At 46.7% G+C, this 23,964-nt stretch overlaps 1 protein-coding gene across 1 annotated transcript; it reads left to right on the top strand.

Annotated features, from left to right (window-relative positions):
- Positions 1 to 6,517: 6,517 nt before the first annotated feature.
- LOC109753089 (probable UDP-arabinose 4-epimerase 3) lies at positions 6,518 to 12,926 on the top strand. The gene is made up of 11 exons (XM_020312019.3): positions 6,518 to 6,839; positions 7,539 to 7,677; positions 8,615 to 8,739; positions 10,303 to 10,416; positions 10,521 to 10,628; positions 10,718 to 10,809; positions 11,062 to 11,203; positions 11,504 to 11,598; positions 11,673 to 11,802; positions 11,988 to 12,132; positions 12,399 to 12,926. The coding sequence occupies exons 2-11, from the start codon at positions 7,638 to 7,640 to the stop codon at positions 12,623 to 12,625; spliced, it is 1,218 nt and encodes a 405-aa protein (XP_020167608.1). The 5' UTR covers positions 6,518 to 6,839; positions 7,539 to 7,637; the 3' UTR covers positions 12,626 to 12,926.
- Positions 12,927 to 23,964: the final 11,038 nt, after the last annotated feature.

Below are 23,964 nucleotides of genomic sequence, written 5' to 3'. Positions count from 1 at the left end.
CTTCTCCACAACCACCATATTCTATTCCACCTATAGTGCTATATCCATGGCTCACGCTCATGTATTGCGTGAAGATTGAAAAAGTTTGAGAACATCAAAAGTATGAAACAATTGCTTGGCTTGTCATCGGGGTTGTGCATGATTAAATACTTTGTGTGATGATGATAGAGCATAGCTAGACTATATGATTTTGTAGGGATAGCTTTCTTTGGCCATGTTATTTTGAGAAGACATGATTGCTCTGTTAGTATGCTTGAAGTATTATTTTTTTATGTCAATATTAGACTTTTGTTTTGAACCTTATGGATCTGAATATTCTTGCCACAGTAGAGAAGATTACATTGATAAATATGTTAAGTAGCATTCCACATCAAAAATTCTGTTTTTATCATTTACCTACTCGAGGACGAGCAGGAATTAAGCTTGGAGATGCTGATACGTCTCCAACGTATCTATAATTTTTGATGTATTCATGCCATGTTTATAATATTTCTACATGATTTTGGTATGATTTGGTTAGAACTAACCCGTACTGACGCTGTTTTCAGCAGAACTACCGTGGTGTTATTTTTGTGCAGAAATAAAAGTTCTCGGAATGCACTGAAAATCAACAGAGATTTTTTCTGGAAAATATAAAAAATACTGGAACGAAGAGTTACCGGAGGCGAGTCCCGTGGGCCCCATGAGGGTGGAGGGCGCACCCACCCCCTGGGGCGCGCCCCCTGCCTCGTGGACTCCCTGTGGGGCCCCCTGACTTGTTCCCAACGCCAACTTCTCCTATAAATCCCCAAACTTCCAGAACATAACCTAGATCGGGAGTTCCGCCGCCGCAAGCCTCTGTAGCCACCAAAAACCAATCGGGACCCTGTTCCGGCACCCTGCGGGAGGGGGGATCCCTCACCAGTGGCCATCTTCATCATCCCGGCGCTCTCCATGACGAGGAGGGAGTAGTTCACCCTCAGGGCTGAGGGTATGTACCAGTAGCTATGTGTTTGATCTCTCTCTCTCTCTCGTGTTCTTGATTTGGCACGATCTTGATGTATCGCGAGCTTTGCTATTATATTTGGATCTTATGATGTTTCTACCCCTCTACTCTCTTGTAATGGATTGAGTTTTCTCTTTGAAGTTATCTTATCGGATTGAGTCTTTAAGGATTTGAGAACACTTGATGTATGTCTTGCATGTGCTTATCTGTGGTGACAATGGGATATTCACGTGATCTACTTGATGTATGTTTTGGTGTTCAACTTGCGGGTTCAGTGACCTTGTGAACCTATGCATAGGGGTTGGCACATGTTTTCGTCTTGACTCTCCGGTAGAAACTTTGGGGCGCTCTTTGAAGTACTTTGTGTTGGTTTGAATAGATGAATCTGAGATTGTGTGATGCATATCGTATAATCATACCCGCGGATACTTGAGATGACATTGGAGTATCTAGGTGACATTAGGGGTTTGGTTGATTTGTGTCTTAAGGTGTTATTCTAGTATGAATTGTAGGATAGATCGAACGGAAAGAATAGCTTCGTGTTATTTTACTACGGACTCTTCAATAGATCGATCAGAAAGGATAACTTTGAGGTGGTTTCGTACCCTACAATAATCTCTTCGTTTCTTCTCCGCTATTAGTGACTTTGGAGTGACTCTTTGTTGCATGTTGAGGGATAGTTATATGATCCAGTTATGTTATTATTGTTGAGAGAACTTGCACTAGTGAAAGTATGAACCCTAGGCCTTGTTTCCTAGCATTGCAATACCGTTTACGCTCACTTTTATCACTTGCTACCTTGTTGTTTTTATAATTTCAGATTACAAAAACCTATATCTACCATCCATATTGCACTTGTATCACCATCTCTTCGCCGAACTAGTGCACTTATACAATTTACCATTGTATTGGATGTGTTGGGGACACAAGAGACTCTTTGCTATTTGGTTGCAGGGTTGTTTGAGAGTGACCATCTTCATTCTACGCCTCCCACAGATTGATAAACCTTAGATCATCCACTTGAGGGAAATTTGCTATTGTCGTACAAACCTCTGCACTTGGAGGCCCAACAACGTCTACAAGAAGAAGGTTGTGTAGTAGACATCAGAGGGGTGTAGCGTACCGCAAAACGGAGGAAAAGGACTTGTGTTGGAGCGCTACGGTTGAAACGGGGGTCCTGTTCATCGGGAGGGGCGTGGTGTACCGCAAAACGGGACTCCACGGGATACTGTTCATCTCCACCATCGACTGCCTCCACGGGCTACTGTTCATCCATCGTCGACCTCCTCCAGCCTCCACCTGCGACTGTTCATCCACGACGTCTCCCCTCTTGCCTCCACCAGCCACTGTTCTTCCACGGGCTCCTGTTCATCCAGCCTCCACCGCTCCTCCACCGGCTACTGTTCAACCAGCCCTCTCCACGGGGTCCTGTTCAACCATCCCTCCACGAGCTATTGTTTATCCAGCCCTCCACCGGCTACTGTTTAACCAGCCCTCCACGGGGTCCTGTTCATCCACCCCCAACCGGCTCGATCGGGGTCCTGTTCATCCAGCGGCAACGACCTCTACTGCCACGGGGTCCTGTTCATCCAACCCCCCACCGGGAACTGTTCATCCACCCCCCCAATAACGCTCACTGCTCATCCAGAGGCAGCATCGATCGGCTTCAGTTAGCAGCAGTAGCGAAGGAATCACTCAAGTTCAGTTAACAGCAAGGGATCGATCGATCGCTCGGGTTCAGTAACGCGTAGCCTGCAGTGCAATCGCTTGGGTTCAGTAGGCAAACGCCTCTCTTGGGTTCAGTTAGAGCCCAACGCCTCGCACCCACGCGCGTACATGTACGAGAGAACGCGCATCGCTCGGCCCCCGACCACCCACCATAACCGGGAACTCCCCGATATTTTCCTCACCCTCGCTTCTACCACGGTTTTTTCCGTCATGGACGGCCCAAAGAATGTCATGCATCTGTGTCTCCGGCCCACCCAGGACGAAAAGCCCATTTTCTGTCATGATTTTTTGTCATAGAAGTAGGAGCCCACCACATCTATGATGATACCGGGTTTTGTCACAATTATCGTCATAGAAGTGTCATAAGCATGACAAAAAAAATTCGTTCGGCCCAAAATGTCACGGATGTGTCTTTTTTTGTAGTGCATGGAACATATTTAACACAAGTGTAATTGAAATCACATATTTCGCTCATCGGTATTTCAGAATACTGATTCTTGCTTAAAACTTCTTCCATGTGACTTTGACAAGAAACTCTTCTTGCGTATTTCATACTAAACTGCTTTAGTATTCTGTCAATATGTATGTTGGCTAAGCCCATTAGACATTACTGTCTCCATAGATCATCATGCCTAATATTAGGACTATCTATTGTCTAAGTACTTTACTGAAAAACTAGTTTTAATAAAGTCTTAATTCATGTGAAGAAATTTATATTATTTTCAATCAATAATGTGTCAAACACATATAGTGTTTTAGAAATATTATCATGCTCCCACTTTCTTTCTTGTAGATACAAGAAACTTCACTTTCCTCGATGACCACTTCATTAGCACGAAGACTCTAACTCCACTATGCTTGCTTCAGATCGTTATAAGATCTCTCGAAGTTTGCATATTTACTAGCATCCTCTGGATCGACAAAATTACCTTGGATCGTATCAAACATACAACCTTGGTTCTTTTTCCATATCATGGGAATCATTTTGACATCCATATATTATACTCCCCCCTTAAAGAAATATAAGAGCGTTTAGATCACTAAAGTAGTTATCTAAACACTCTTATATTTGTTTACAGAGGGAGTATATCATAATTAAAATATTTAGTAATTGCTAGTTTAACCTGCACTGACTATAAGTATTGCTATGATGAGACAATCTCGTCATAGTCAACTCCTTGATCTTATCATAAACTATTTGTAACAATTCAAGCATTACAAAACATTGCTATCTCTGTCAGTTTATAGATCCATTACTATTTTCTAGACTCTAAGTCTCGAAGGATTCATCAAGTTCTAAACTTCAATTATGTGTATGGATACTATCTCAGATTATTTTGACATATAGCAAATTTTTGGAGTCAGGTCCCATCAATGTTTCTCTGTGAATTATAGGTTAATCATTTGTTCAACAATATTTCGTCTACATAACATGAAGGTCTGCACGAATTTTTCCAACCAATATGGTTCCGCTGCAAGTTCGACTGAAGTCTCTATATCTCATGTAGAGTCTCTCGTATCAGTCATGGGAGGAAATTCTAGAATCACTTCTAGCATTTCTTTTCTTTGACCTGATCACGAAGATTCTGCAATCTTGTTGAGTTGCACTGTCCTCCCACTCACTCTCTTGCAGAAAACATTTTCTTCAAAATTTTCGCACTCTCTAGCAAAACACTTTGCCTTGGCGTAGTGATAGAGGAATACCCAACCATTTGGGATAAGTTGGGGTTGTACGATGTGATTAATAAACCTTGTGCTATTGATCACATGGGAGAGGCAGTTATGGAATTCTTACTCCTTATGCCAGACCAAGAACTATCTATATTGGGCCTCCAGAATGTACGTGAATTGATCGCTATAACCGCTTGGTATCTATGGTGGGATAGACGCAAGCTGGTTCGTGAGGGAAAGTTTCAAGATGCATACCAGATGTCCATGGGGTCGCGCTATAACGACAAACTATGTAAATGCCCATTCACCTAATGCAATTAGGAAAGAGGGGGGGGGTGGAGCAGACCTCCTATGGGTTTTGTAAAACTGAACGTGGATGCTTCTTTTGATCATGATCTGCTTAGGGGCATAATTGGTGTTGTCCTCGTGGATGATAAAGGAAAATTCATTGTTGATGAAAATTGGAAGACCGATTGGTGTGCTTATGTACTGACAGCGGAAGCGTTGGCTCTAAGGTTGGATTTATCTCTTGCACAAAAGATGGGATGCAATCGTCTTGTTATTAACTCTGATAATATGTAAGTCATTGACACAATGAAGAATAGAGGACAATCTGCGGGAGCGACGACGACAGTATTCGATGATTGCTATTTCATGGCGTGTGTTTTTCTCTTACTAGTTTTGAACAATGTAATAGGGAAGCAAATAAGGTTGCTCAAGAACTTGCTAGATTAGGGTTTCCTGACAAGGGATCGGTTCGAGGAGCCGTTGAAATATATTGTAATTTTCTTATTGACGATGTAATTGTTGTTTCTAGTGAATAAAGTTGTTGTTGGGGACCCCTCCCCCCCATTCTAAAAAAACTAGGTTAAAATATTTCCCATCTTCTAGAGAAAAGGAATTACCTAACTAGAGAGTATGCCCCGAGACATTCTATTTTAGTCCCTATTTGGGGTAATAAATTTAGGGAGAAACTAACAAGACACCATTAAAAACCCAAGGATAGCCTTTTATTCATGTCATATAAAGTCAAAGTGCTCTGAAACTCATGGTGAACAACTTGCGAAAGCATGGTAGAACATAAGGGAGCATACCAAATATGAGCTATCTCATGCATCTTTTCTCCCTCGTGTCTTCTCGAGTTAAGTAGCAAATTCTTCGATGTTTCACCATCTTAAAAATGCCATTTCCAAGTAAATTGCGTGGTTTTGATGTCTATGGTGTCGATCACATTCTAACCATGAGTTTGTCTGATTTATGCGTTCCAAGAAAATTCTTAGAGGTTGTCTTACTAGAAAACAACATTTTACACGGTGCCATGATGGATCAAAGTCATTGGAGAAACTCCAATAGAGTCTTTATATCCCTCTTGGATCCATAATAACCGCCAATGTGAAGCATATAGGGTAAAAAACACTGTAACATATTCACCAAACCCGCCTTCATCGCCATATTTCTGGAGGACGCTCCATACTTCCCTCAACTTGCTTGGAATCGAGCTCCGCTGCCGAAAATTGAGCTTCACCGACATCTGCCATTTCGTCGCTGCGGTGGGAGTAGGAAGCCTCCCACGCCCTACCTCACCCTCGCCTGCTTCAAGTAGTGGGAGATTTAGAATTTGAGTACCAGGAGTGTCATCTTCAATAAATCTCTTTTTTTATGAAAATTATACTAAAATAGTATAATTTGATCTAAACATTATGATAAATCTAACAAATAGTCTTGAAATAGTATTAAGAAATGTTTTATATTTGAGATAGAGGGAGTATAATATAAACTACCCCTCTACTAGTGATCCAGGCACTCCTATATTTCTTTACAGAGAGAATATTTTACATTTTTGGAGGAGTTAAAAAAACAAACTATAAATACCAATCCTTAGCAGATTGACATGTACACTGTACAAGTATCATGTCAGGTAGTGTCTCGTCATCAGATCGATTTGACGCTGACCTGCTTCCCTAGAGTGCTGACATGTACTCTGATGCTGGCTCGTAAATGCAAGAGAAAGGTAGGAAAAGAAAGGAAAAAAAAAGATGCACGAAGAAAAGTTCGCAGTGCAGTGTAGGTGGTGATAGATTCCCAACAACAAACAATGCGAGTAATAAATTCTGAAACTTGAGATTCAGTCCTGGTTTCAAGGTGGAGAGATAGAGTGTGCAGTCACCTCCTGGACCTAGAGTGAGAAAGAAAAGCAAGAAACGGCGAGAGGGAGGTGGAGAGAGGAAGCAACAGCAAAGCAAGGACTTTTGCAACTCTACTTCTCTTCTCTCTAGACAGACAGAGGAGAGGAGAGGAGAGGAGAGAGAGGGGACTTGGTCCAGAACACCACCCCAACGACCCCCCTCCTCTCCCGTGTTTTCTCCTACTTCTCCTCCCGGACGGAGGCTTCTCCTCTCTCGCCCTGCTTGATTGGAGCTGCCCCTCACTCCCTCTGTCTCCCTGCGCGCGCACGGTGAGCTCTTGCCGCCTCAGCTGCATTTTCTTGATCTGGCTTCGCGGCCGCGGGACTTTGTTGCGGATCGGGGGTTTCCTCATGCTTGCGTCTTTTGTAGTTGGACATTCGTGATGTTTGGTTCGGATTGAGGCGGCAAAAGTGCGACATTGATGCGATTCGGTTCGGAAATTGGGTTTTTCTTTTCCTTATCCACGGATGGGGGGTGGGGGGGGGGGGGGGGGGGATGCGTTTTGGGGATTACTGGGTTCTGATGCATTGGCTTCTTCTCTTCGAGCTGTTCGTGTTTGCGATTTTTTTCCCCTGGAGGATAAGGTAATAATAAGAAGTAAATGTGCTTCGATTTCTCTCGTCGTTGTTCCGTGCTGCTCTCTTCGGATCTACTGCGGTTGCCACGCCTGAAAACTCCATCCCGGCGGCACTCTCTTGAACTCGAGATCTTGCGCTTTTAATTTCCTTTGTCCTTTTCTGAATTCGAGATCAAGACCGGCGAATTGACTTTTGAACCTGTTTTTTTTTTGGCCAATTGGTGCCCAATGCTCTATCTAATGCTGTTGATCCTTGTTTGGAATTGCAATGCTGTTCTTGCCCTGTTGGAATTGGCCGCCCTATGGCCATGTGGATTCTTATCATTCGCTTGCTCTGGGGGTGATTTTTTGTGTCCTTGTGACTTACACATGCCGTGTGCTGGTTCTGTAGGGATTCCACCATTGGCAAAAAGATCAAGGCGGCGGCAGTGGCGGCGGCGAGTAGAGGTTCCACCATTAGATAGTTCGTCTCAAGGAGAAGAATTCTTACATGATCCCTGCAAACAGGAGGGGAACACAGCCTAGGGCTGGTAGATCTCTCTGCCCTTCATCTTAGCTATTACTGTTTCTTTAGATATATATACGCCTAATTGCCATGGCTTTTCACCCCAATAGTCCTTGGGCATGTGCGCCAACCAGTTGTGGGTGGGCATTGTTTTTGCTTAATTTGTCTATCGAATCCATGCCCCATGATACAATGTGATATTATTATTTTCAATACTCCACCTGAAAAAGCTGTCCTTTTTTAGAGCTTACAATGGGATTCACTTGTGTACAAGTGCATGCTTAGCTTTCCACGGTGATGCTTAGCATGCTTGTTAGTGAAACTGTGTTGTTTCACACTGAAAGTCGTAGGGGCTGTTTGGATGGCACCGCACAGCTGCCCTTCCAAAATTTTGGTCGTTGACCAATAGGCGTTTGGATCATGGCCAAGTTTTTTGATTGTTGCCAATTATTTGGTCACGCTATGTGATTCTGTAGTAGCCAGCGGGCGAATTCCTGGCGGCAAATTCCTGCGCCAAAATTTTGGCAAGCCTTCGTTTTGGTAGGGCTGGCATGGGCACCAACCAAACAGCCCCGTAGTGTTTCTGTTGGCACTGTTTTCAGTGGTGTTTCTTCTGCCTGAAGTAATGCTCCTTACATAGACACTAGAGATGCAAGTTGCTAGGAAGGTAGGCAAGTGAAAGTAAAGCAATTAGGTGCAGTATTTGAACTGAAGTCAACTGGACATGTGCACCCATACCAATTTAGCCTTTAAGCAAAGCTGTCACTTTGTTGCGATCACATTTCAAGCAAGTCAACAGTATACTTACTGGTTACTGCATATATTTAACAAAGAGAAAGTTATTTTCTGTGAGGTTCATCTCTCTCTTATTCATTGTTCTAATCTACTTGGTTGCTCCATTGGTCTGACCACGAGTATGCTTCAGCTTAATCCCTTATGGTCTATACTTTTGTTGTTGATAGGGATGGAGTACTTTGATGCTAGGCGTAAACCACATAATATTGGGAAAGTCATTGTGGCCCTGCTCTTCATAGCACTCTGTATATTTGTTCTGAAGCAATCTCCTGGTTTTGGTGGCAATAGTGTGGTAAGATGTCCACGTATCTCTTATCCTTTTCCCTCCAATCATATTCTTTTTAATTTGCTTTCGGAATCAGTTTTTCCTCACGTTTAATAGCACACAAATTAAAGGTCACATATCTACCTATAGGTATTGATTACACCTTTCTAAGTTCCTTCCTTTTTTGTTTTCTTGCTGGGCACTTCATCGAATAGTTTGTTTTAGTCTCAAGCAACTGTAGGCGTAACAGAAAAGCATATCATCACTTGGGTTATTGAATACATCCTTGTATAATGAACATAAAAAGAATGATAAATATTCTAGTTTTGTCCACGCTCATATTAGGCACTCTTAGTAGTGCTAGCAAGCAGATGATGAAAGTGACATCCCTCCAGCCAATAGTCTTTGCATTGCTTTCTAGTTTACATTAGGTCATGGTCCAACTTGAACTTCCATGACTGTTTGTTGCGACTTCTTGGTTTGGTAAGTTGTGGGCCTAATGCATCCTAACAAATTGGATCTTTCATCAATAAGGTGGTAGTTGTATATTATGACAGCTAAGCCATCTCAATAAATACCCCTGACTTTTCCTGTTGAAGAAAAACTATTTGGTGAATTTGCAGATGTAGATATGTCAGATCTCTGAATTTACAGGTTAATTATATAGCGCAGTGTTTTTTTTTGTATGACATTTTAAAGGCTTTTGCTAATTGCAGTTAAAAAACTACATTGACTTTGTGTATGGAGTGGAGTAAAAAATGCATTGGAAAGGTGCAAGCCACCATCTCTCTCCTCTTTAATTACCCAACCCCCAATGAGCTAAGTGCATGTAGAAATTAAGGAGACCATGTGTAGAATGTTAGACTACCCACATTGGGAGTAACATAGGTAGTATAACATCACACATATCTAGATAAAATAGATGATGTGGCAAGCAATAAATGAAGAAATGGAGGAAAGTGGTAACATAGCTAGTTACTAGTAGTATGAGTAACATCACACATATCAAGGCAAAATGAGTCTATAGCCTAATAAATGAAGTGTTGCATGTTGCCACACATATGTTACTCCCCACTATAGAGGTAGTAACATAGACTAGTAACATGTGCATGTTACTAGTCTATGTTACTACCCATTGTGGCTAGTCTTATTGGTCTTGATTACCTTGTGATGAGAGAGAAACATTTTTTTCTACTTTAAAGTGCATTGGAAAGATAGAAGTGCACTCTTTTGTGGACAAATTTTAAAGCCAAATGCACATTCTTTACCGGACGGAGGGAGTACATATATAAATTTGCATTGTATATGTGCGGTGAAGCTTGGGTATGATATCACTGGAGCTGAAGAATTTTTTTTAGTTATTAGTAGATGAGCCAGACAAAAATCATTTACTTTCCAATTTGATTTGAAGTGTTGGATAGGAAAGTAAAGTGTGTATCAACTTCTTTTGCTCACGCTTTTCATCACTTCATGCAAGGTCCTTTATTTTGTCCTCTTTGTTATGATTACATGATTATCATGGTATTACTATATTTATATTCACTTAAATTCACAACTGTAGAGCTGATTTTGGTTCATGTACCGCTGCAGTTTTCTCGTCATGAACCTGGGGTTACCCATGTCTTAGTGACAGGAGGAGCTGGCTATATTGGTTCACATGCCTCATTACGGCTATTAAAAGACAACTATCGAGTTACCATTGTGGTAATTCCGTTTATCTTTCTGTGGAATTTTTGAATATCTGAAGGAGTGATTCATTTGGTGGATCTTCTTCATCCTTGATGATAAGTTAATGTTTATTCTTGTAGGACAATCTTTCTAGAGGAAATAAAGGAGCAGTAAAGGTTCTCCAAGAATTGTTTCCGGAGCCTGGGAGACTTCAATTCATCTATGCAGATCTTGGGGATCAAAAATCTGTATCCTAATTTTATGCTTATAACACTACCTGCAGCATGTTGTCCTTTACAGTTATATTGTTCTTGTTATTCACTTAACCGGACTCCAGGTCAACAAGATATTTTCTGAAAATGCATTTGATGCTGTGATGCACTTTGCGGCTGTTGCCTATGTGGGTGAGAGTACAATGGAACCCCTTAGGTAAGCCATCACCTTATTGACAGTTTGACACACTTCACCTGTGAAGCCTCACCCACCTTACACACGCACTTGGGTAGAATGACCTAAACATATTCTTCTAGGGAAAAAGACACTCAATTTCCTTTCCTTCCAAAAAACTAATGTTGTAATTAGTCCATGGATCACTGTAATGTCAACCACTCAATCATGCACTTATTTTGTAGTTCTCCAGATAACGCTGTTATAGATTTGACAGTCTCGACTACTTGGCAGGTATTATCACAATATTACATCAAACACCTTACTGATTTTGGAGGCTATGGCTTCTCATGGAGTCAAGACACTTATTTACTCTAGTACCTGTGCAACTTATGGAGAACCAGAGAAGATGCCTATAATAGAAACCACACCTCAGGTAGGTATTTTTAAGATGACTTGTAGACGTGCAGGCGATTATTTATAACATGGCTTCTAGAAGTGTAGGCTACTATTTTTAAGATGGCCTTATGAAGGCAATGTTTCTGGGTATTTCATCTTCCAATTATTGAAAAGGCAAAATTCAGTGCTGCTACTTAAATATTTTACTCTTTACTTTGCTATTGCTAGTTTCATGTATGTACCTGTATTCGCGCAAAACAAAATCTATTTACCTTGTCGGAACATTCCGATATTTTTGTATTATTTTCCTAATTGCTTTATATGTATCTTTACACAGTTGCCAATTAACCCCTATGGAAAAGCCAAGAAAATGGCAGAGGACATCATACTAGATTTCTCAAAGAGAACAGATATGGCTGTCATGATTTTAAGGTGGGATATTTGTACAAGTTAGGAATTGATGAACACAGAATTGACTTTGACTGACATGAAAACTTTTGTCTTAGATATTTCAATGTCATTGGATCAGACCCGGAGGGAAGATTAGGTGAGGCTCCTAGGCCTGAGCTACGAGAGCATGGAAGAATATCTGGAGCATGCTTTGATGCAGCACTAGGAGTCATTTCAGGATTGAAGGTATTTTTTTTCTTGTATATTGACTGGAGCAGGTTCGCGTATCAAGTTGTGCATGTTTGGATTATATTATTAATATGGTATATAATGCTTATGCTCTCTGCTTCATAGTAAGTAGCACGCCTGTGTTTTAAGTGCAATCAGTGAGTAAGGGGTGAAGCTGATGGATTTTGACAAATCAATTGCAGGTTAAAGGGATAGATTATCCTACAGCTGATGGAACCTGCATAAGAGACTACATTGATGTCACAGATCTAGTAGATGCTCATGTGAAAGCACTCAACAAGGCAGAGCCTAGTAGAGTTGGCATTTATAATGTTGGCACTGGAAGAGGTTTGACAATACTAGATTTCTTTCTAATTTTACTTAATCGCAGTTAATTCTTTGCTCACACAAGGACAAAGCATATCATTTATATATGAAAATTGGCATAGAAGAACATGCAAAGAGTTAGTTGAGAAGAACCAAAGGGGTATTCTTTACTGATCTTACATTAGAAAAAAAAACCATGTAAAGGTTATGCAACTTTGTTATCATGCTTGAAGAATTAACTGAAGTTGTACTGTCAAATCATGCCCATATCCATCTCCTCTATTCAGGCCGTTCCGTTAAGGAGTTTGTCGATGCCTGCAAGCAGGCAACTGGGGTTGACATCAAAATTGAGTACCTCAGCAGGAGGCCAGGAGACTATGCTGAAGTATTCAGTGACCCTACCAAGATCAACAGTGAGCTCAACTGGACTGCTCAACACACCGATCTGAAGGAAAGCCTGTCTGTCGCATGGAGGTGGCAAAAGTCGCATCCGCGTGGCTATGGGGCAAATTAGATATAGCTCGCAATCAATAACTCCGCTGAAACCGTTAATACATGTTGATTCTGTAGTTAGTGGTATAGGATCTTGGTGCTCTATACTCCTTGCCAAGTCGCTTCGTTCTTAATCTGTTTTTTTTTTTTTTTTTCTGTTTTCAAAAGGTTTGTTTTTTGCTAGTGGAAATATAAGCGATTCGGATATGCTGGAAATCCTGTAAGCATTCCTGTAAGAGCAAATTGCTTGATTGAAAGAACTGTAAAGTACATTTCTTGTGCCATTCAAATCTGATGGTTGTCAACGGAAGCCGGCTGTGAAATCCCTGCTGTGTTTGGCTATGCAAAATATTTTGCCCATTTCTCATGCTGTTTCTGCACTTCTTTTGTGCTGTGCAGCCACATGAAGACATGCAAAATTGTACTATCATATTATGTCATTCGAGGTGTACCCGGGCACATGAATTTTGCATGTAAAAATGCTTCAAATTCGTGTGTTCCAACTTGCAGAGATGTCTCTATGGGAGCATGAAGTGCATGGTGACCAGCCATCCTCCATCTGAACAAAATATATGCAGGCATGTTTGGAGTGCGAGGTTTTCGGCTTTCGTCAAAATTCTACAGAAATGCTGACCAAATCAGAAGAACAAAAACAAAGAAATGCCACCCAAATCAGCAGGCCTAATAGCATCAGGACTGCATGGTTAGGTAAGTTGCCGCAAGTTAACAACAGCTTGATCTCTGACTAAACACATGCTTATGTAGGGCAATCAGTAGTGAGGTCTTGCCAGCAGTCTGGTGAGCAGTGCTCTTTTGAGGGTTTGTCTCTGTGTGTGTGTGTGGTGGAAACACGGAGAAAAATTTAGGTGACTCGAACAGCAACTTGGCTGCAGCAACAGGCGACCAAACAGGTAGATGCACCCTGCGCAACAGAACACATATGGATTGGGCAAAGTACCTACCTACCTACCCCTGCGGGAAACTCTCTTTTTGGCTGTCACGCCAAGTCTCCCAATTGGTTGCCACAAAAAAAGAATGCGCGCGCACAATTCATTTGTGGCTGCTAGAGTGCTAGTTGGCCTACGGTGCGTCTCTATCCAGAAACACATGTTTTCATTTCTGATGTGCTTTTTTTTTGCGAATACATTTTGTGCTTAAAACATACTCGTACTACTACTAGCAGGATCCAAGGTGGGAGAAAAGAAGCGCTTCGTACGGCACGGCACCCCCATCCTGAAACCCTAGCCTCCCGCGACTCCGCTGGCGGCCGCCGCCGCCGCCACTGCGCAGCCCCCTCCGCCGCCCTCGCCCATGGCCCCCGTAGCCCCCCCCCCCCGCCGCCGCCCCTCCCCCTCCCCCTCCCAGCCCGGCCGGGGATGAAGGCCCTGACCCGGATCCCGACCCGCGCTCCTTTCCGGCGGTCGTTCTTTTCGCCCCTGCTGCTCCGGCCCCGGCGCCGGCCGCTCAGGCCCCTGCTGCTCCGACCCCGGCGCCGGCCGCTCCGGCCCCTGCTGCTCCGGCACCGGCGCCGGCCGCTCCGGCCCCTGCGGCTCCGACCCCGGCGCCGGCCGCTCCGGCCCCTGTTGCTCCGGCACCGGCGCCGGCCGCTCCGGCCCCTACGGCTCCGACCCCGGCGCCGGCCGCTCCGGCCCCTGCTGCTCCGGCACCGGCGCAGGCCGCTCCGGCCCCTGCGGCTCCGACCCCGGCGCCCGCCGCTCTGGCCCCGGCCGCCCCGGACCTGGCCGCTCCGGCCCCTGCGGCTCCGACCCCGGCGCCCGCCGCTCTGGCCCCGGCCGCCCCGGCTTGGGTGGAGGTTGGGAGACGGCGCCGCCCGAGCCTGGAGAAGGTGGCTGCTCCCCCTCCCAGGAAGGATGCTGGACTGCCTCGCACTTTCAAGCAGAGGACTTTCGGCCTCTGCTTTCGGTGCTTGGCGTCGGACCACTTCGTCGCGGGCTGCCACGGCCCTGTCCGGTGCTTGGGATGTGGCCAATCCGGCCATGCGAGCGGGAGTGCTTGGCACGGCATCCTGCCGGTTCAGAACCTCGCCGTCCCCCCCTCGCGCCTACCGGGCCTCGTCAGCGGCCTCCCCCCTGCAGCGGATCGCCTCCAGCCCCACTTCTTCGACCTGGTCGCACTTGGGCTTCGATGGTTTCTCGTCAAGACAACCCTGCGACTGATGGTGTCGTGCCGGCGGTTGTCCCCGGCGTGCCTCCTGCTGTTTTGGAGCCCTTGCGGCCTCTCCTTGCAGCTCAGGCGGAGGCGCTCGGCGCTGAGTTACAGGCCTTGTTCGCTGCTCGTCTTGAGGTGTTGTTCAAGCCTCTTCAAGACTTGGTTGCTGCTGTGGAGAGTTGGACTGCTCAAGTCTCAAGCCTATGGGAACCTATGGAAGATATCGGGGGCAGCCAAGACCTTGCCAATGTTGAATCTGCTCCTCCTGCTGTGGCCGTTGGTGAGGATTGCAGTGCGCTTGTTGTGGCTGGCTGCTCAGCTGAGTTGAGTGAGAAGGCTCAGTCCGTTGATGATCCGCCTGCCTTGGAAAAGGTCATGCTCGAGGATGATCCTCCTGACTTGGCTTCTGTCCTACCCGGGATGTCGACACTGGAGGAGCCGAAGGTTTCCAGTGCTCCTTGCACCGGGAAGCCTTCAAAGGAGCTGATCCAGATGGGTGCAGATGAGCCTCTTGGGAGAGCCTCCTCTCCGCGGGGGGAGTTCCTCGAAGAGCTTGCTCTCACTGTGTCGAGCTCGCCTCAAGTTTTGCAGGTGGGAGAGGCTGCCCCTTCTCTCTTTGAGCGACGAAGCTGCCGTTTGGACAAGAAAAACAAAGATTGCGACATTCCTGTAGCCAAGCGCGCGGAGTATAGGCGGGCGGAGGCCTTTGGAGAGGTTCCAACACTCAAGAGCAAAGGAAAAGCATCTGAGGAAGACCTGAATGAGAAGATGCAACACTATCTGCAGATGTACAAGAAGGAACACACGCCCAAGGTGATCGAGGCGGTGCACGCATTAGTTCAGGCCAATGCTTGACCACTTCTGTTGCCAGGGTGCACTTCGGTGTGCTGCCATTGTAGAGAGTTTGTGGGTGTTTGCAGAGTTCGTCTTTGTTGGATACAAGGCATGGCCTCCGTTCCTAGGCCTGGGGGCTCTTGTTTCCGGCACAGATGATGTGCCATGAGTTGTTGGGTGTGGTTTTTGCCGGTTTCCCATATTAACCGCGCGTGTATGGTTTTCGGGTCCGGTTTCCCTATTAACTGGACCATTTTCCCTCTTCTATAATGCAAAGGCAGAGCACCTGCCATTCACGCTAAAAAAAAAACTACTACTAGCAGAAAGATGTAATATGTGACATAAAATTATTTTTGCGAGATGAATCACGGTGTAATAGTGTCCGATGTGTATTGTTAACCCGAAGGAGTGCACCCGTTGCAGAAATATACAACGACGTTTTGGAGAACATGCGTTCAAATTTATATATACTTCAGTCCTAAGTAAATAAAACGTCTAACCAAAAAACACAGTGAGACAATGTTACAACAGAAAAAAGTGATTCTTTTTATGTGTACAATTGTTGTAGATGGGTATGGTCGGGATTTGCCCGTGCTTTGCAAGCAACTGCTGGCTCATTAGGAGGTTCGCGTATGCTAAAGGCATGCTTGGTTTGTAGTCAACCTTTACCAACTAAAAGCCCGGTATTTCACTTTTTATAGTTCTATCATTTTTTTTTGACAATGATGTAATATACAGTTGCATATAACCATTGTCGTCACTAAGTGGTTGTTGGAAGTTCTCCTTTTATTCTAAAACAGAAGGAAAAAAATGTTGCTACTCCGTGGGCTTTTTTTTTTTTTTTGAGTATTACCCATGGGCTATATTAATGCCCCCTTTTGAGTCGATATCCCTAGATATAATGTCTGATCGTGCTTTGAGATTCAAATATTTCCATCACCTTCGTGTTAGCATACTAACTTAACACCTTAATGGCTTCAATTCTATAGAATCGCCATGTCAAAACAAGGTCAATGTGGTCCAGGGTCAAGTATTACTTTATCATTAAGTCATTTCGATGCCTAACATGAATCGATACAAGTTAAATAACTGGCTCATCAGGATGAGTACAATGCTATGTCGTGTAGAGATATAAAATATGTGGATCTCAATGCTTCATTGTATAGAGCCCGCAAGACAGGGGCGGGTCTAGGAATTCTCAAAAAGAAGGAGGTGGGCCAAGGGATGTTGGATTGGACCTAATAGTGCACACATGCTTTCTTATGTTTTTGGGTTGTGTTAAAGCAGTGGCGATGCAAGACTTCATCCTTGTGTAGTTAACTAAAATTTGTGTGGCCAAATATATGTGTTCATATGATTTTTTTAAAACAATCTGGCATTAATTTCTAGATGTATATGTTGTTTCGGGCTTTTGGCCAAAAAGTTTTGTAGTCAATTGACCACACAACTGAACGTGGCTTCATCACTGGGTTAAAGTTGTAGCCCTCCCCCTACCCTTACTATGAGGTAAGAATTATACATGCGTTCGTATAACAACGGTACAAAGAAGATTGTCTTTTGTCTTAGATGATGAATCGAGTTTTTAGTATTCTTTACGACTTCACTATGTACTTTGAGCTATTAGCCCTCCCCCTACCCTTGCCATGAGGTAAGAATTATAGATGCGTTCGTATAACAACGGTACAAGGAAGATTGTATTTTGTCTTAGATGATGAATGGAGTTTTTAGTATTATTTATGACTTCACTATGTACTTGAGTGCTAAAATGTAGATACTTATCACAACCGTGGGGTACCTATTATTGACGATGTACAATACCGGCTAAGCAAATATTACGTTGAACTTACTTACTCTATAAAAGTAATTGTGTGAGTAGATTGAGAACAAAGGTTCGGACAATATGGAAGCTTTGTGTTTTAGAATTGTTTGCATCGTCCTAAACTTTGACTGGATTTATTATTCTAATTTATTTTCTAATCTAGATAGAGTTCTATTAGGTTTTTTATAGGGATTTTTTTCGCCAAATTTGGAACTTCATTGAATCTTGGTCTTGATGATTATAGAAGGATGTAACTTAGAGAAGATGAAACATAACATGGTTATTTTTGGGTTAGCCGTTCATTTCTTACAACTTTTGTTGGAATTATGTTCAAGAGGCAATTATAAAATTTGTACTTTTCCATCCGATCACCTTTAAAAAAACACCCCATATATTAATTAGGACAAAGATTACAACCGTTCATTACAAATATCACAACACGGGACGGGACATCCCCATGTAACAACCCATTAACTCTGTCAGGGGGATGGACCCCGGGCAGGCAACGAAACCCGGATCCTTTCAAAAACATCAGGGCTGGCAACGCCCCTCAACCCGACGCGTCCCTGGCCGGCTTCCCAGCGCAACCTGGCCAGATGTCGCAACCCGGCCAGCCGGCTGGCGCATGCCGGCCGCTTCCCAGAAGACATACCTCCATCGACAAGCGGGCATGGCCACAGTCCGCCCCCGTTTACGCTGGCCCCGGCGGGCGCGACTATGGTGCCGACCAAGCCACCGCCTGGGCGGGCGGCGTCTCAGAGGCGCAACCCTGTAGCAAGACGGGGCGGCCATCCCATGACGTCCGGCATGGCGTGCCTACAATATCCAGCAGCCGGCCGTACCCGCGCCTGGCGGGCCCGGTACAGCCCGCACCCGACGGACCAGGCGAGACCCGCATCGGGCGGACCCCGCGGCCCCGCGGCTCCCACTGCCGGCTCCTAGACACTGACATCCCGGCCCCGCGCCCATGTAACTTTACCATTGTAACCCCCCCGGGGGGGGGGGGCAGCCTATAAGACCCCCCGGCGCCCCTCCATGCAAAGGGCTAGAATCTAGTAGAACACTCACACACACCCACGGAGAAGGAGCAGCCTATGCACTGGCGTGTCGTCCTTCCTCCCCAAAACAGCTCTAGGAGCAAGCTTGTATCCACCTCATACAAATCAAACTCGGCAGGACTAGGGGTGTTATCTCTCCGGAGAGTCCCAAACCTGGGTACGTCTTGTGTCTCACGCTTGCTCGTACCAACCTCGCCTCTGGAGCCCACCGGTTTCCTCTCACCTATCCCTCTCTTTAGCCATCCCATGGGGCAGCTTGAGGTGTCGGCCGAAGACATGTTCCAGACACGGCCCTTCATCGACTCTAGCGAGCTCAGTGTGCACAGCCTGGTCCCCGTGCCCGACGCGGCGCCGACCGGCTTCATTGCCTCGTTGGGCGTTCCCCTCGGCGCGTTGCGGGCCCCCGATGAGTACCCCAACGGGGCGCTCGACGTCACCAACTCGCCTGTCCCGCTCGGCAGTGGCATCTCCGACGACGTGGCGGACCACTGCATCCGTGTGGAGGTGCTCGTCACCGACTCTGGCTCCACTTCCTCTAGCGCCCGAGAAAGGCCGCTGCTTCCAAGGCCGCAGCGAAGTGCGCCAGCATGGCCGACTCGCTGCGCGCCACGATGCAGAACCTCGGCATCCCCATCACCACTGACATCAACGCCACCCAAGCCCAGGCCCAGCTTGATGAGGAGCGCAAGCGCCTGCTGGATGAGGCCACGACGCTCGCTGTTGCGCAGCGCCGGCTGGAGTCCATTCAATGGGAGCACGACGCGGCGTATGGCTTCATGCCGGCCGTGGTCGAGCCCAACCGGGTTGCCAAGGTGCGGACCCATGGCGCCGCCATCGGCCACGCTCTGGGCGCGATCCCGCCCGTCTACAACACCCCCGTCAAGAACATGCACGCCGCGCAGGCGGCCGCTACGGGCCTGGAGCAGCTGCAGGGCGAGGAGCTGCAGGAGCGCCTGCAGCGCATGCGCGAGTTACTCGGCGCCGTGAATACGCAGCAGGACCGCCTCGACCATCCCCCAGCGTCCGTCTCACCCTGCACCAAGGATCCCGAGCAGCCGAACACAACGTCTTTCCCGCCTTCCAACGATGCTCATTCAGGCCGGACCCGAACCCGGTGCAACCGCGCCCTGACGGCTGGTGACGAGCTGGCTCCGAAAGCCCGGCGCCAGCAAGACCCTCCCCCGCAATCCAGCTGGCGTGGCCGTCCGGCTTCGGCCAATCCGACTCCCTGCAGCCCGGTCGCAAGCTGGCTGGGCCCGCGCACCATCGACCACATCGACGCCCGTCACCACATCAAGCAGCTCGCCCTCTCCCTCGAGCTGGACGTGAAGTTTTCAAGTTTTGGGTAAAGATTTGATGGATGTAACGCCCACGATGCGGCTATATCTCCCACGTGTCGAGGCACGACTTAGAGGCATAACCGCATAGTGGTTTTGTCGCAAGAAGGGTCATCTTCGCACAATCCCATGTAATGAACAAGAATGGGATAAAGAGTTGGCTTACAATCGCCACTTCACACAATACATAAATATAATTCATACATCATCCAAAATACACACATAGAACGACTACGGTCAAGATCCAACTGAAAATAAGATAACCCCAAATGCTAGATCCCCAATCGTCCCAACTGGGCTCCACTACTGATCATCAGGAAAAGACACATAGTAACGACCACGTTCCTCGTCGAACTCCCACTTGAGATCGATCCCATCATCTGCACTGGCATCGTCGGCACCTGCAACTGTGTTGGTAGAATCTGTGAGTCACGAGGACTCAGCAATCTCACACCCGCGAGATCAAGACTATTTAAGCTTATAGGAAAGGATGGTGTAATGCGGTGGAGCGGCAGCAGGCAATAAGCATATATGGTGGCTAACATACGCAATTGAGAGCGAGAAGAGAAGCAACGGAACGGTCGTCATCTAGCAATGACCAAGAAGTGATCCTAATCTCCTACTTACGTCATTCATAACTCAAACCGTGTTCACTTCCCGGACTCCGCCGAGAAGAGACCATCACGGCTACACACACGGTTGATGTATTTTAACTGGGTCAAGTGACAAGTTCTCTACAACCGGACATTAACAAATTCCCATCTGCCTCATAACCGCGGGCACGGCTTTCGAAAGATAATACCCTGCAGGGGTGTCCCAACTTAGCCCATCATAAGCTCTCACGGTCAACGAAGGATAAACCTTCTCCCGGGAAGACCCGATCAGTCTCGGAATCCCGGTTTACAAGACATTTCGACAATGGTAAAACAAGACCAGCAAGTTCTGTCTGTTTCTCTCCAAGTGTGACGGCCGGGTCTTATTTTGCCGGCTTAACTTTGTTTACAGTGTTAGTTGAACACAATGGGTGTCATTAAGACAAGTAAATCGGAATTAAGGTACCAACCTTATTACCCGGGTTATCTAAACCGGAAGTATGCTTGCAGGCCGCTCAGTGTGTTATTACGGCTGTATTAAGGATATAATTGAGGACCAGTCTTTTTTGATTCATATTCCGGGTTATACATCTCAGACATATAATTCTTAGGGCGGTAAGCCGCCTGGAGACTTGTGATTCGTCTTTCTATGCAGGATAGTTAAAGACAATTATTTGAGGCTAAGGAGAATGAATGACCCGGAGAAACATAAAGGAGACAACTTCATCAAGACTTTAACATTCAAGGCATACACGATGGCACGGCAAGGATAAAATTATTGGTCCTACTCTATTACAAAGACTCATTGAGTCCAAAAGGGTGGAGCATTGTTTGGTAAGCCGGCTGCAGAAGCTAGGACGCCTGCTGGGTGGAAGTCTCCAGCTCATTTCTTTCTTCTCCTCCGGCTGTCCCCAAGGTCTGGAAAGTCGATGACTTCCAGTCGATGCCGCTCAGCGCCTCGAATTGGGCTTCCTCGTCAATTAACCCGGCCGGGTCAATTTCTGGGGCAAAGGTGTGCTGACGAGCCGGCGGAATTAAACTCAGAGCTTCATAGCGAGGGGTTGGAATCCTCTGATTTTCTGCGTTATAACCCGGCTGGTATTTGGTCAGATCCGTGTCGTTGCCAATAAGAGTCACCACTGGGCGCACGATCTTCACGCAGGCGGCGAAGTCTTTTTGGTCGAAAGCCGTGCCATCTTCCTTCAGACTTGGATAGCCGAGGGCGATGTCTGCCGGGTCTAGCTCCGGCAGGAAAGCCTTGGCCCGGCTCAGCGCGGCGATCGCTCCGGATCTCGCAGAGGCCCGTCGCAGCTCTTGGATACGTTGCGGCAGGACGGCGAGCCGACGAAGAACCTCCGCCAAGTGAGTCGGCACCTCGTTGGATAAGGCTACCACAGCTAAGGCACGTTGTGACCCGGTGTAGAGTTGCTCCACCAGGGTGTACACGGCCTTCAGCTTGGTGACCACGCTCTGGTTGAGGTTGGCACTTCTGGGACCTGTTTAACAGAATCAGATAAGCCGCCGACAAGGATGAATTATGAGATATAAAATTCTACACTTGATGAAAGCCGGTGAGACGACTTACCGAAGATTGCGGCCACCATCTGGGACACTTGGCGCTTTAGGCCGGAGAGCTCTGCGGTCTTCTCGGAGAGAGCCTTCTCCGCCTATTCGGCCCGGTTCACCAATGCGGCCTTTTCTTCGGCCCACGCCTTCCGCTCAGCGTCAAACTCTGTTTTCAGCTTCTCTTGCGCGGCGATGCTGGATACAAACTTGGCGTTTGCCTTCCGGGTCTCCATCTCTTGCATCCTCAGCCGGTTCTTGAGATCGGCAAGGTCAACCTCAAGCTTCTTCCCAGCAGCCTGCATACATTTCCGGGTTATGACATGAACAGTTCCTATATAAATTTTAAGTCCCAAGCGTTTTCCAAGCAAAGACACTTGGCACTTGGGGGCTAATGTGTATAGAAGGTTCTTATCTACAAATTACCGGTTTAATTGGCTAAGCCGGAACTTCAGTCTACAGCATATTCAATCCTAAGTCGTTGGCTTGAGGGCTAGCATGGAAAAAGTAACTAAGAGGACAGAAGGATAATACCTCAGATTTCTGCTGGATCTGGGTCACCATGGCAACCTCCGCGTCCCGGCTCTTGTGCACTTGGTTGACGTAGCCGGAGACGAGCTCTCCAATGCTCAGGTTGGCATAGCCAGTTAGATCCAGACTGACCCGGTGGGGCTGCAGTACTTCCCCCTTGGCAGAGCACTTGGCCAGTGCCGTAGGCCTCCCCGGCTCAACAAATTTGGTCCGGGTGATTTCCACGTCCGGGTCGTTTGTTGGTTGAGCCGAGCCGGAGGCCTCCGGGTCAGCAGAAGCTTCTACAGGTGCCGTGTCCATTGGAGTGGTGGCTTCGGGGGCGGAGGCAGCTGGCGGTTCTTGGACCGTCACCTCCGGCTCAGGCAAATCCGGCTCTCCGGCCGACTTAGTTTTCTTCGCCCTCTTGGTGAGCTTTGCCTGGGCACTGAAAGAACAACAAAGGTTAGTACAAAAAGTATGAGCAAAAGATCAGAACAAATATACGAGGGTTATCATTACCCGGGCACGGTCTTGAAAGCCGGAAGACTCGACTGCATAGAGTCGCCCGAAGAGGGGGAGGTCTCCTGATAATTGGAGTCGGAAGAATTGAGTGGCTGACGGATAACACCCGCCAACGGATGAAAAGGGTACAAGTGGGAAATAACCTCAGTTCGGCGCTTCCTTGATGCGTCAGGTAACCCGGAGGAGAGGTCGGTGTCCTTGTTGGTCCGGGTGTGACGCCGGCTCTGATGAACCTGTCGCTTCAAAACAAATTTAGGATCTTGATAAGCTAAAGGATGTGAAAAGCTTACTTTCCGGGTTACCCTTCGGACTTTCAGCCTTGGCAAGGGCTCCGAGTCGGAGGAAAGTGACATTACCTCTTCAACCACCGGGTTACTGGCTCCGGTGTCCTCCTGTTGATAAACAACATTGATAAGGCGGACAGAACTAAAGCAACAAGTATAACAAGAGCTTACAGGTTTAGGTATTACCTCAGACTCGGAGCTGTCACTCAGCTGCAACAGCTCCGAAGCAGTGGGCCTACTTCCCTTCTTACGGGGAGCGGCTTTCTTGGCGGCTTTCTTCGCCTTTCTGGCCTTTTTGGCGGCGTCATGGTCATACTTGACCCGCCAGAACTTGTCATCAGCCTGAGAAATACAATGATGAATTCTTAAAACGGTTCAGATGTAAGTTATATGCAGGAGAAGATAAAATGTTAAGGTCAGCGGCTTACCGCTGGGGCTGGGTTAGTCTTGCAGAAGGGGGCTAACCCGGTCCTCCCGCAGTCTGCCAGGCTCTCGTTCAGAAGAGCCTTGGTCATCTCTTCTGCAACATCTTCAGGAAGATCGTTGCGGCTGTGTCTCTGAGGGTCATCCTTTTGGCCTGTGTATTCGCACATTAAGCCGGGGCGGCGGCTCAATGGGATCACCCGCCATGATATCCAGACCCGGACCAGATCGATTCCATTCAGACCATTG

This window comes from Aegilops tauschii, chromosome 7 (genome assembly GCF_002575655.3).
Source record: "Aegilops tauschii subsp. strangulata cultivar AL8/78 chromosome 7, Aet v6.0, whole genome shotgun sequence".
Taxonomy (NCBI): Eukaryota; Viridiplantae; Streptophyta; class Magnoliopsida; order Poales; family Poaceae; genus Aegilops; species Aegilops tauschii.
Note: the sequence above shows the minus strand (reverse complement) of the source record. Positions and strands in the feature narration are given on the sequence as shown.

Bases quoted from the DNA above. Each gene is read 5' to 3' on its own strand.
- LOC109753089 (XM_020312019.3), top strand. From the start codon at position 7,638: ATGATCCCTGCAAACAGGAGGGGAACACAGCCTAGGGCTG. The intron at 10,417-10,520 runs GTAATTCCGTTT...TTATTCTTGTAG, and splicing joins ACTATCGAGTTACCATTGTG to GACAATCTTTCTAGAGGAAA. The intron at 10,629-10,717 runs GTATCCTAATTT...ACCGGACTCCAG, and splicing joins ATCTTGGGGATCAAAAATCT to GTCAACAAGATATTTTCTGA.